This window comes from Gallinula chloropus, assembly GCF_964237585.1.
Source record: "Gallinula chloropus genome assembly, chromosome: 7".
Lineage (NCBI taxonomy): Eukaryota > Metazoa > Chordata > Aves > Gruiformes > Rallidae > Gallinula > Gallinula chloropus.
The window spans coordinates 982,181-995,390 of NC_140092.1; the positions used below are offsets into that span (position 1 = coordinate 982,181).

Here is a 13,210-nt window from a genome sequence, read left to right on the forward strand (position 1 = left end):
CTGAGCAGCAGCTGGTGATCCCAGCCCATCATGCACAGGGTGTTTCTTCCCCCAGAGCCCAGGCGTGTGCCAAGCATCTACACCCAGGGAGAAGAGGTGCTGAGAGATCTGGGGCAGCACAGGACAGGGACGGGTGGACTCCATGGGCTTGGAGGGCTTTTCCACCCTGGTGCCTCAGTGAAATACTCAAATCCTTTTATTCCACTGCTGGTGCTGACTTGGTGTGGGGATGGAACTGTGGAAGACAGGTCGGCGTGTCGGGGGTCTGCTGGGAGTCAGGGGCTGGGCTGCTGGGGGCGCATCCTCGCTGCCGGGGACCGGCAGGAGCAGGGGCAGAGCTTCTGCAAAGCCTTATTGGCTGTTCCAGGCACACAGGGCTGGCAGAGGGAACGGGGCTTGGGTTCAGATTGGCTTTGTGTTTTGTGAGCCCGTTTTGGGGCAATGTTTGTGTTTTACAGGCTTTCTGAAGTGCTCCTGGGGTAACTGCTGCCAGGTCCCTGCCCTGAAAGAATCCGATCCTGGGGCATCCCTTCCTCTGAGCCAAACCTTTCCAGGAAAAAGATTTCTTTCTCCTAGTCCTGCTTTTGACAGAGGATTTTTAACGTGCCTTTTAACTACGTTTAAGTCAGAGAGAAAGAAATCCCCTCTGAGCTGTTACTGTGTAAAAGGAGTGTACATTTGGCAGCCTCCTGGTGCTGCCTCCTCCCAGTGATCATCCCTGGGGTGCTTCAGGAGTTGTGTTCAGTTTTTCCATGGCATCTGGCTCCCTCCTCCTTTCTCCCCTCCCTGGGATTGCCCAAGACAAGTGTTTCTGTGCTTTAAGGCAACATTACACAGACACATACACCCCCTCAGTGCAGCCCCATTAGTGAGTGTGTGTGCTGTGTCTCAAGGACAGCTACAGGAATGAAAAAGCAATTATTTGGTGATTTGAAAACAATTTAGAAAGTGGATACAGGCAGAAAGGCAGAGTCTCTTCATTTGTCCTTCCTCCCTCCCTCCCTTCCTTGGTGGTGGTCCCCTCGGAACCCCGAATTCCCACCCCTTTCCCTTATTCTTTTGTGGCATTTCTTTAAGGTGCTGCCCACTCTCTCTGGGCTGAGCCTGGATTAAATGAGCTGTTTGGATTTCACAGATCCCTGATCACTCTGAATCAAAGCAGTGAGAGCCGGGGGAGAAGTTTGTGCCCGGATCGCCCCCTCCTGCCCGAAGGAGGCAGGTGGAACTGGCATCAGGAGCAGGGAACGTGGCGCTTTGTTCCTTGGCACCTCCGGCAGACGGGACGGTGGCAGAGCTGTGCTGGGGTGAACTGTCACGGTGCTGCTGGGGGGTGAGCAGAGCGCTGCAGCTTCGCTTCCTCCGCGGCTCTGCAGGGGCTCTGAGGGAGGAGATGCTCACGGTGAGGTGGGTGCCAGTTCCCGTCCTCCAGCGTCTGCCGGCGCGTCCCGTGGGTGCTCTATGCTGACAGCATTTCTTCACTTCTCTTTATAAGTTCTGGGCCCTGAAAAAGAGTGAAAATCTCTCTGAGCACAGGAGGATGCTGCGTGTGTGGTCCAGGTCGGGCAGCGTGGAGCAGGAGGTAACGGTTCTGTGCACATTGTGCCCCATGAACACTGAGCGTGTGTCACATCACACAGACCTGCCTTGCTGCCCAGCTCCACTGCCCTTAGAAGAGTCGGGATTTGTCAGGAAAATACCCCCACACAGCTCTGTTAGAGGAGTGAGCAGGATGCTGCTTGGCACCTACACCATGTGGAGAGCTCAGAGGTGGAAATTTCCTGCTCCTGATTTCTCTGGGGTTTATCATCCCAAGGAACGGGAGGGGAAGCCTTGGGAAGAGGCAGAGTGAGGCCCCAGTGTCATGGATGGTTTGTTAGTGCTGAGGGGGAATACTGAGGGGAGACAGGAGCAGAAGGCAAGAGACCATTTACTGGAGGGAAGGGAGAAGCCAAAGCAGCTCTGTGCAGCGATGGGCAGCGAGCTACAAGTAACATGGGGAAGGACAGGAGGGAGACTGAGGCAGGGAGACTAAAGAGCCGCTTCGCCCAGCAAGTCTCTCTCCTCTCCCTATTGCAGAGGATCTTCTCAAGAGCCATTCAGCTACGAGCTGTGCCAGGGAAGCTGTGCCAGGGCAGCACAGGAGACCCCCAGAAGCGAGAGCTGCAGCTGAGCTCCCTGCAAGTGGCTGCAGGGACACACGAGACCGGGCAAGTTGCGAGGCCCAGCTGGCACACAGACCCTCGGGCAGGCAGCGGGGCTGCAAACAACGGCCAGAGCTGCAGCTTGTCCCAGACTGGCTTTGCTGCTGGAGGGAGACCCGCACACCCCCAGCATCCTCTGCCTTCCCCCGGGGCCAGGAGCATGGCCGTACCTCTCTGGCGAAGCAGGCCTCGCGCTGCCCCGCGCCGCAGCACTGCTCCCGCATGGCGGCGAAGGCGGCCGTCACCGCGCCCAGCTGCGCCTGCGTGATGCGGGGCTTGTGTTTGATGAGGCTGATCAGCATCCTGCGGGGAGAGCGAAGCGAGGGCTGAGCTGGGACCTGAGCGGCCCGAAGGCTGGTGCTGCACAGGCCCTGTCTTCACAGGACCCCAAGGCTGGAAAAGCCCCTGAAGCCCATCAGATCCAACCATCCCTGTCCTGTGCTGACCCAGATCCCTGAGCACCTCATCTCCCCTCTGTTAAACACCCCCAGGGGCCGGGACAGCCCCCTCCCTGGGCAGCCTTTCCTTTCTACACCCTTTCACTCCTGTTCACCCCCATGCAGGGAGCGAAGCTGCGCCCCGGTCCTCGTGTAACAGCCTCTCTCTGCTCATTTTTGGAGCTGCCCCTCCATGAGCTGATGAGCAGCTGTTTTGCACAGTGTGCATCACCCAGGGGCTCTGGGACACAGTGGGCTCAGCACCCCACAAGAACATCCAAAGTGGGTTTGTTCTCTTGCAGGGTCTGTCATGCCAAGTGCCCTCTGACCGGGGCAACCACCCAGCAGAGCTGTTGGAGGGTGAGGGAGGGTATGGCATGAGGGAAGATGCTCTCCTGTTCTGGGAACTGAGCCCTGCTGAACCCACATGGGTCACACAGTGCTGCAGGCACAGCATTCCCAGGAAGGCTGGATTGACACGGTGCCTTGAGTGCTTCCTGTAAGGGATGGGGGGGAGGTGGCACCTGTGTCAGCCCCAGCTTTGGCCCCTTGTCTCTGTGCTGGTGGGGTGTGTGCCTGTGCAGCTCCCACCTCCCAAGGGACTTTAATCCAAGGCAAGACAGTGCAGGCTGGACCAGAGAGCAGATGAGACTGGGATGAGCGTGGGAGAGGGGAAGAGATGCTGGGAAGGGGCGAGGAATGAGGTGCCCAGGCAGAGAGGACGAGTGGAGGGTGAGCATTGCCAGGGTAGGAATGAGAAATGCAGGTGCAAGAGTAAAGCAGGCACATCTTACTCCTGCTTCTTGTGCTGCAGCTCCTCCTCCTCAGTGGTACACAAGTCCTCGTGGAAGGAGAACAGCCCTGGAGTCAGTGCCAAGGGCACGTACTGCTCATCCACTTCGAGCTGCCCCAGGCACGGCCTCCGGCGGGCGTAGGAGCTGCTGCAGCAGTGGCAGACCCCTGGGTTTATAGGGTCAGTCAGGTGTCTTCTGCAGATCTCCCCAAGCACGAGATCCAGCTGTGCCAAGAGAAGTGGGGAAGAAATAGAATAGTTTTTTTCATTCTCAAGCATCAGCGAAGGAACACCCAACCTCCCCCGTGCAGGGGCTGCACCCAGGTACCTCTCAGGTCCCCTCCAGCCCAAAGTGTTCTAAATAACTGAGAATTTAAATTCACCCTTGGTTGTAAGACAAGTAATGCTTTATAACTCTGCTGAGCTCAGACTTGTGTCCTCACAGAGGGAAGAGGGTCGGGGGCTGGTGCTGCCCCACTGCTGAAGGCCAAGTGCTGCTCTGACCGTTTCCTCATCCTGTAGTTTAGTTCCAGCTTTGCCTTCAGCGCTGCCGAGTGACACTTACCTTGGCACAGAAGTTCATCCAGCCCAGCAGCTCCAGGAGCTTTTGTCTCCCTTTTATCTTTACTCCAGGCTCTCTGTCCCTGCTGGCAGCCGAGTTTGTGGCTGAGATTCAAGGAAAAGTAGGACCAAGCCATGGAAGGAAACCACTCACGTTCTCCTCGGCACACGGCAGCAGCTTGTCCTGGCTTAACTGGCAGCACTTGGAGCCGATCTCAGTCATTCTCTTGGTGAGCTTTATCAGCTCTGCAGACGTCAGCTGGGGCATCTTCTTGGTGAAGCTCATGAGAAGCCTGAAAAGACAAGTTCTGTGCTGCTGGTGCTGCTGTTCCACCCGGCAGCAGGGAGCAAGCCCGGACGGAGCCTGCAGGCACCGGTCAGCGTGGGCTGAGGCTGGAGGTTCTGGCCGCTTGTAAGGCAGGCATGAGCTCGCTCTGCTTGTCTGAGCACTGGCCTTTTTCCCTCTGGCAGCCTCTTACGGGTCAGACACACACAATTCCTGATGGCATTGCCAGTTTTATGGTGGGGGGACCTCTCACCAGGTGGTTCCTCTGCTTTTCCCATGTTACTCGCTTCCCTGGGAGAGTAGTGAGGTTGTCTAAGAGCAAAATTGAGCTCAGGGGGTGTCCTGGCAGATGAGGGCAGCAGAGAAGCTTTAAAAACATTGGCTCTTCTGTCCTTTTAGAAGCCTGTGCTCATTAACCAGGAAACCATGGCCAGGAAGACCTGAACAACAGCTTTTGCAGCAGGAGCAGCCCACGAGTTGGTTGGAAACCTCCAGTTCCCTGTGCCTGTCAAAGCTGGGACCGCAGGGCAGTGCCAAAGCTGGGCACACCTCCCTGGAAAAGCCTAGCTGAAGCCTGGCTTGAAGCATGCAGGCAGCTTGGAGGCTTCAGGGAGGCCATGTACGTGCTTTAAGTTGGGCCTGTGCTTATGGGCACTGAAGCACAGTGCCCATGGTTCAGCTGCCTGTGCTCAGCCTGCCCTGGGTAGGTGTTTGCTGCCATCCACTGCAGGGGCTGGAGAGAGCAAAGCCTTTTGCAGGAGACACAGCGCCTGCCTTTGGGCACGTTTATGGCTCCCAGGCCAGCTCTCAGCTCCAGCTGCAAACAGCTGGACGTGCAGTGTTGTAAGGCAAGTGCAGCACAGGGGAGAGACCGAGCAAGTTGCCCTCAGGGCCCTGGTGAGTTGGGCTGAGAATTCAGGAGAGCTCAGGACATTGTCTATGGAGAGGTGAGAGAAACCAAACCCCAGAACCCGTTAATTGATCACTCTGGCTGTTCTATGGTGCCTGTAGCCTGGCTCTTTCAACACCCCGAGCTGCACCCAGTGGGTATGGGGGGAACATGAGCAGAGCAAGGAGTAATACTCGTTCTGGAAGTAGTAATCCCCCTTCTCCTTGTAAATGTCACAGCTTGTCTTCATGACACTTTGGGTTTCATAGATGTGTTTCTTCAGCTCTTCCTCCTGGGGAAAAAGCAAGTTAATTTATGAACATATTAATTTAGGGGAATGCAGAGGGCCCTATTGCTGGATCCTAAGGCCACCTCCAGCCACCACCCACTGCATTTACATCCCTCATTTCTAGTTGTTCTGGGCAGCCCTCCTCTGTCTAGAGCCTCTGGGGATGCCTGGAGGGGGTAAGTGTCCACCTCTGTCACCTTGGAATAGTTGGCTTGGCATCGTGGGAGGCAGGGTCAGAGACACCCACCTACCCTGGGGTATCTGCAAGGCCCTGTCTGTATCTGAGACACAGATCTGTACCTTGCCTTTGCAAGAGGGCAACCAGCACCTCAGAGCCCGAGGGGAACAGGGTGCTCAGGGGCGCTCACTCCATCCCCTTCCCTGGTGCCTCCATCCCTGTTAAACTGCTCCCCAAGTAGCAACTGCCAAAGCTCAGTCCATGCTTTTTCCATCTGGGAATGGGCCAGGGCTGGCTGGTTTGGCTGGGCTTTGGGGCACTGGCTCCAGCCCTGGAGCAGGGGCGGTGGCAGCTCAGCCAGAGCCACCCGTGCGGTGGGATGCTCGGACCCCTCAGCGTGTGGCGTGAAGCCCGGCAGCACCCACCCCTCTGCGGCAGCCGCCGTCTGGCGCACCGGCTTTGCAGCACTCCTCCAGCAGCTCCTCGTACCCTTCCCCGATCCTTAAAAGCATCTGAGCAGAAAATTCTGGGTGTCTCCTGGAATACTCGTACAGAAACCTGCAAGAGGAGGAGTGTCGGGACTCAGAGAAGCCCCAGCACCTGCCTGAGAAGGGCCATGGATGGGGGGAGAGTGCAGGGGCTTTTGGGATGGTTTTGTGAGATGCCTGCCCAAACATGGGGCATCTCACAGCACCTCAGCCTGGGAAGGAACCAGAGCAAAGTGCTGCTGACCGAGCACAGAACTGCCTCAGCAAGCCCTGTGCATCTGCGCTCAGCCTTAGCTCGGGTCAGGCAGAGCTGGTCATGGGCTGTGGGGCTTTGGGTTTTGCTCATTTTTTTCATAGAATCCCAGACCAGTTTGGGTGGGAAGGGACCTCAGAGCCCATGTAGTCCCACCCCCCTGCCAGCCCAGGGTACTCCAAGCCCCATCCAACCTGGCCTTGAGCCCTGCCAGGGATCCAGGGGCTTCCACAGCCTCTCTGGGCACCCTGTGCCAGTGTCCCCCCACCCTCAGAGTAAAGAATTCCTTCCTAACATGTAACCCAACCCTGCCCTTGTTCAGAGCAGTGTTTTACCTGCCAGACCCTCTCGTGCCGTATCCCTGGCAGGACGGACAGATCTGAGGCTGGTGAGCTGAGCATCAACACCCAGCCTGTCCCCTTGTGACCCACCTATCAAACTGGGGAGTAGGGGCACCCCGAGTTACCTGGCTAAGTGTGTGTCCCTGTCCTGGGCAAAGCGCTCACAGGTCCCTTTGTCCTCTATGAACTCCCTGACGTGTGGGGACAGGCCGGGCGGTTTGTCGTCGTTGGCTGCGCCGATGATGCACTCGCTCCTCTGTAACAGGGGCTTCTGGCAGCACGGCCTGATCTTACTGGAGATGCTGTCGGGGTTGGTACAGACGTAGTGCAGGATCTCTTCCTGTGAACAGGACAGGGAAGGAAGGGAGTTTTGCCAGGCTTTGGGTTTGTTGGGGGTTTTTAAAATCTATGTTTTTATCTCCATTTTACAGCCAGAAGGTGACGCCCAAAGGGAAGAGGTGGCTGCCCAAAGCCACCCAACAGATGTCTGGCAGAACAAGGATGTTATGCTGATCTATTGGCATCAGTCCTGTGCTGGCCGTCGGATAGGTGCTGCAAGGCTCACTGTCTGCCCAGCACAAGCCCTGAGACAAGTGGGTTTGGTAGGGGAGCAGGAGGTGGAGGATGGGCAGATGCTCTCTCCTGCTGGGAAGCCCACAGAAAATACGTGGCATGGCTGGGAGCTGCACCCAGACCTGCAGCAGCAGAGTTCAGCCACAGCGGGACCTTCCTGTGCTTCCCAGCGGCTTCACACCGGGAAAAGGCTGATGGGAAAAATCAGCCCGTTCTCCAGCCCGAAGGGTTGAACTCCAGACTTGGGCGGTGGAGCACAGGAGGGAAAAGCCACCCTGGAGCACCAGCGGCAGCCGGGCGCGGTGAGGCGGTGCGAGGCCGGGGTGCGCGGGCCGTTACCCTGTGCCGCATGCAGTCCAGCGCGTCCCCGCGGCAGCAGGCCCGGTGCATGGTGGCGACGTCTGTCACGAGCTTGGTGGCCGTAACGAAATCGGCTTTAGGGAATTTCTGGCTTATCTGGGCCAGTTTCCTGCGATGGAGAAAACCAGTTATCACACTGACAGCGTGGGACTGACCGCTGTCGACACCGCTCTGTGAGCAGGGATGGCCTGGCCCTGCTCCCCTCTAACACACGTCCCTTCAAGGCTGTAGCCAAGAGCTTGGGGGTTATCGCAGGATCCAGGCGGGATTTCAGTGTGAGGTGTTGGAAAGGAACACGGCAGGTGAGCAGGAGATGCAGGAGCAGCCTGGCACCAAAGGTGGTGAGGAGAGAGGGGTTGTGTGTGGCTCCCTCTCACTCCAGCTTTAACCAGAGTCTGTCCCAGCCAGCGCTGGGCTTCAGTTTGGAAAACTGAGGGTGGTTTGTCAGGCAGCAGGGAAGGCTGTCCTGCATCCATTGGGATGCCAAATCCACCTCCCTTATTAGATGCCACTTGTGGCCTGCCCACCAAAGGGATGCAGCTGGTTCGGCATCACCGAGGGTGTGTGGGGCCACCCAAACTAATACCTGAGCTCTGAGAATCACAATAAGCCCAGGAGAGACTCACAAAGCCTTTAAGGTCCTTTCACCAAACTTCCTCAGGATGCCACACGTGTGCTCCTGCCTCAGGGCATCTTCTGTGACCGGCCTCAGCACACTGGGTACCTGGGGGAGGAGACGCCGACATGGAAGAGGCAGGAAAGGCAGGGCAAGGCTTCATGCTGAAGCTACTGCAGCGATGGCTGTTGAAACAGGGGGTTATTCAATTGTGCAAGAAAAGTGCTGCCCGAGCTGAGGAGGAACCACACGTTGTGCCTGCAGCCCTGACCCCAGTGTTTGATCATTTAGGAGTTCAAGGACATGGGGAGATGGCCTCAGGCTGCCCCAGGGCAGGGTCAGCTCAGCTGGGAGGGAAAAGTTCTTCCCTGGCAGAGCTGTGGGGCTGTGGCACAGGCTGCCCAGGGAGGGGCTGAGTCCCCAGCCCTGGGGGTGTTTAACAGAGGGGAGATGAGGTGCTCAGGGATCTGGGGCAGCACAGGACAGGGCAGTTGGACTCGATGGGCTTAAAGGGCTTTTCCACCCTGGTGACTCTGTGATCTGAGGCTGATTTCAGCCTGTCCTTAACAAGCTGAGCTCCAGCATCGGTTCTGAGGCAGAAAAGGAAACAGCTGATATCTCTGCTTCTGAGCTTGTCCAGCTACAGGCAAGTCCCTGGCCACACACGGATGAAGGAGGATTACCTGTCTCTGGAAGCACTCCTCGGGGCTGGGCTCTTCGGCGCGGCCACAGCACTGGTTCAGCATCTCCTCATAGCGGGCAGCAGCAGACAGGATGGTTGGGGCGGAGAGGAAAGGATGCCTTCTGGAGACCTCGTAGATAAAACTGGCACTGGGGGAGAAACGCCTTTGGTTTCAGAGCAGGACCCTACACGTGGTGACCACCCTGATGCTCCCTGTGTCTGCCACGTGTTCAAACCAGAGCCAGTGTCTGAGGCCGTGACGACAAGCTGGGTAGTGTGGGGTTTATCTTGGGAAGTGATTGTCCTGGAAATCAGAGTGCTGAACCCTGCCCACCCTGGGAGGGGGGAGCAAACCTTCTCCCGGGCTTTGGGGGCCACTGGGAGGGCTTTTTTCCCTCTAGAGACTATCTAAAATTGTTGCCTAAATGCAAGTCCAGCTGTCAGCCGGTTGGACCCACACCCAGAGCCAGAGGCGGGGGACAGGCTTTGTGTAAGGGACTTACTGCCTGAGGAACCAGCAAGTAACTTGTGTGAGGGAGGACAGGGATGGGCTCGACTGCTTGGTTCCTACAGCATCGGCTGGCCCCAGGCTCACATCACACCTACAACGACCCTGTGGTCTGTTTACTCACTGTCCTGTTAAGGGATCCTGATGCTGGGAATGGTTTTTACAGGCGGCGTCAGCGTCCGGCGTTTGGAAAGGAGCTGTGAACCCTCCTGAGGAGTTCCTCAGGGACAGGAAGCAGTCGTTTCTCTCGGGATCCCCCTGGGCACAGCACTCAGCAAACCCGGGGAGGTTCTCCTCCTGGCATATTGTATCCAGGAAGATCCTGCCCTGTGAAAAATCGCGGGTTAATTGGGGTGAGGGTGTCATTTCACTCCCCGTGAGCTCTCCAAGGCATCAGCGTGTCCAACAAACCAGCAGCGAGTCGTAACACGGGCTCACGTTCCTGTGTCATGCTACCACCTGCCAGCTCCAGAAGTGTCTTGGAGCAGACAGTGCTGTGAACCAGGAACATGAGTTAAGAGAGTGGGGCAAACGCCAGCAGACAGCATACTCACTAGGAAAACCAGCAATTTGGCTTCTGAATTTTGCTGTGCCCCAAGAGCCCAGCTTTGGGAACATCTGCTGGAAAGGCTGAGGCCAGGGATTTCAACAGATGCCCTGCTACTGGGGGGGCATCTCTAAAGCATCAACGATCTCAAGGTGCTTTATAGATGGGGAGAACAAGGCATTACGGCCAAATGGAAGGAAGCCACAAGCCTCTTGGCTTCCATGTGTTTGGGGGAAGGGGGAAGTTCTTTGCAGAGAGAGTGGTGAGGGGCTGGAACAGGCTGCCCAGAGAGGGGGTGGGTGCCCCATCCCTGGGGGTGTTCAAGGCCAGGTTGGATGGGGCCCTGGGCAACCTTGTGTAGCTCCAGGCTGGAGGTTGGTGTCCCTGCCTGTGGTTGGGGCTCTGTGACCCTTGGGGTCCCTTCCAACCCAGCCCAGTCTGGGATTCTGTGATTCTCTTAACAGCTCATTGGTGCCGCTCTGGGACACCGCATGGCAGGGCTGTGGGATGACCAGGCCCTGCGGAAGGTGCTGGCTGTGTGTGCAGCAGGGGACGCTTACCAGGGGCTGCAGGCAGCGCGGGCCGGCTCCGGCAGCGGCCGCACAGCGTTTGGCCAGGGCGGTGACAGCCTCGGCCATTCCCCTGGCTCTGCCCTGTGTTCCTGGCTGCACGTACTGAGCGAACACGACGGTGGCTCTGCGGGCAGAACACACAGCGTTAGGCCTCTTGCAGGCCGCCCGCGAGCCCGCTGCCTGGCTTGGAGGCGTGAGGCGCTAAGCGGCTCCGCGTCACCCAGCAGCACACCGCCGTGTTTGGCCCCGTTCCGCATGGCACAGGGGTGTCTGCTCAGTGGCACCAGCTTTGTGAGCAGACACTTTACCCCGGGGAACTTACATGGCTCTGAAGTTGTTCTCCTGCAGCTGGGAAAAACGTTGGCCAATGCTGGTCTTCTCCTCTGGAACACAAGACAAGGGAAGAAAAAATGGTTACTAAATGCTTCCTCAGGTTCTCTTTTCTGTTTTGATACCTGAGCATTGGAAAAGGATGGTTTGGTGCTGGGGTAGCAGCAGGGGAGCAAGGAGAGCTGTAAGATCAGTGTCTCAAGCACAAGGACATGAAACCCTCAGTTTCTGGCCCATGCTGCAGTGGGACTGATACCATTTCCCTGCCTTGTGTTGGGGAGGACCAGGATGAAGCCTGGATAGAGTTCAGCTACTTTGCATGGTAAATAAGCACCTTACAATCACAGAATCCCCCAAGGGTCACAGAGCTCCAACACCCTGCCACAGGCAGGGACACCAACCTCCAGCCTGGAGCTACACAAGGTTGCCCAGGGCCCCATCCAACCTGGCCTTGAACACCCCCAGGGATGGGGCACCCACCCCCTCTCTGGGCAGCCTGTTCCAGCCCCTCACCACTCTCTCTGCAAAGAACTTCCCCCTAATATCCAATCTAATCCTTCCCTCCTTCAGCTTCACTCCATCCCCCTTGTTCTGCCAGTCTCTGCCCTTTTTAAAGCAGCTATTATCTACCTATTTAAAAGCATTAACAGCACCTTACAGAGCAGCTTCTCATCCTCCTGCAGCTATTTGAAGCTGCTTGGCCACTCTTTAGCTACAGACAAAGGGTTTTCTGTGTGGAAAACTTGGGGTAAATTGAGGACTATGTTGGTAGGCAAAGGTCCTCAGAGATGGAGTGCTGTGTCCTTCGGTGGAAACCAAATGTGTCCCATCCATGTAAAGACACAATGTAAGTATTTTTCCTTGCCCACAGGACCTGTATTAACCACTGACTCACAGCCTGGTTTGGGGTGGAAGGGACCTCAAAGCCCATCTAGTCCCACTCTGCCATGGGTAGGGACACCCCCCCAGCCCAGGGTGCCCAAGGCCCCATCCAGCCACACAGGCAAACCTAACTGCGTTCGTTCCTCGAGTTGCTTCTTGTCAGAGGATGTTCTGAGATCCATTTTAAACCAGGGCCCTGTTCCCAAATGAGGCCATTACCACCTCGTCCCTGTGCCAGGAGGGCTGAGAGCAGGGGGAAGGGGACAACCGACCAAGGAGCTGAGCCAGGTTCCTGCCCCGAGTGCTGCCAGGGTGTGCACTGAGAGTGTGTCAGGAGACGGGACACCCATCACCTCTGCTGCGCCCCACTGGGCCCTGTGGTGCCTTTGGGAGGACAAGGAAAGTCGACCCATGATACGTCATGGGAAAGAAGCATCTGAGCTGCAGGCACGTGGAGGTTGGACCTGATGATCTCTTGAGGTCCCTTCCAACCCCTGCAGATCCGTGAGGTGCTCAGCTGTCCCCTTCCAGGCACCCAGCCTCCATGGGCAGCGCTGGTGCCCTGGACACAGGCAGAGAGCAAGACCCCAGGAGGGCAGACAGAGAGCAGCACCGTAACCCAGGCGCTGAACCGGGACCGCGTTCCTCCTGGGACATCCCCGTCTTGCTCCCTTGTGGGGTATGGGGAAGCTGCAACAGCCCCAGGCTCTACTCTGGCAGTTCTGGGGGCACAGCCACCTCCCTCATCCCCCTTCCATACTCTTCCTCTCCACAGCTGCCACCCATCCTGACTCCAGGGAGATTCTGCAGCCATTGAGCAGCAACACACTGCAGGCTGGATGCAGGACACCTGCACAGATGGTGGTGGCCTGTGTCCCCTGGCCCCTAAGAAAATGAACACCCGTAGGGCTGGCAGGGGCGATGTGAGACACCAGCCCCCTGCTCGTGTAAACCGGCAGCATTATGCAATGGAACAGAGTCAGAATAGGAGGTACATCCTTACCTGTGTCCCGGTAACTCCTAGGCAGGGCTCTGACTGCAGCAAGGCTCACCAACCAAAGGACACAAACCATTGTTCTCCGCTTCATGCCGCCAGGTTTGGGCAGGGGCCTGGGCTGAGTGTGGCTCATCTCTGAAAGGCAAAGAATTCAGGGGAAAGGGTCATTTTATACCCTCCTGAGTGATTTCTGGTTAATCAGAACCCCTTTACAGTCTGAGATACAGCAGCCCTCCTGGCCTGGTCCCACACTCATTAGACACAGGGTGTTTGCTCAGTGTGATGAAGTGACTGGCTAGCCCCGAAGGACGGACCTCGGAGAGTCTCCCCCTCTTCTCCCCCCACCCAAAATTCAGGCAAACAGACATTTTTACCTTATCACACTTCAAACAAGGAGTTTAAACACTCCTGGGGCATTTTATGGTCC

The 13,210-nt window shown here is 57.1% G+C and overlaps 1 protein-coding gene across 1 annotated transcript; it reads right to left on the minus strand.

Annotated features, from left to right (window-relative positions):
- Positions 1-196: 196 nt before the first annotated feature.
- Positions 197-12,874, minus strand: LOC311193807 (alpha-fetoprotein-like; the record flags this gene model as incomplete). Its single annotated transcript, XM_084266748.1, has 14 exons — positions 197-307; positions 2,372-2,504; positions 3,433-3,656; positions 4,147-4,285; positions 5,362-5,459; positions 6,060-6,192; positions 6,842-7,056; positions 7,629-7,758; positions 8,276-8,373; positions 8,949-9,090; positions 9,580-9,782; positions 10,563-10,698; positions 10,897-10,957; positions 12,790-12,874. 14 exons carry the CDS (start codon positions 12,872-12,874, stop codon positions 197-199), a joined length of 1,908 nt encoding a protein of 635 aa, XP_084122874.1.
- Positions 12,875-13,210: the final 336 nt, after the last annotated feature.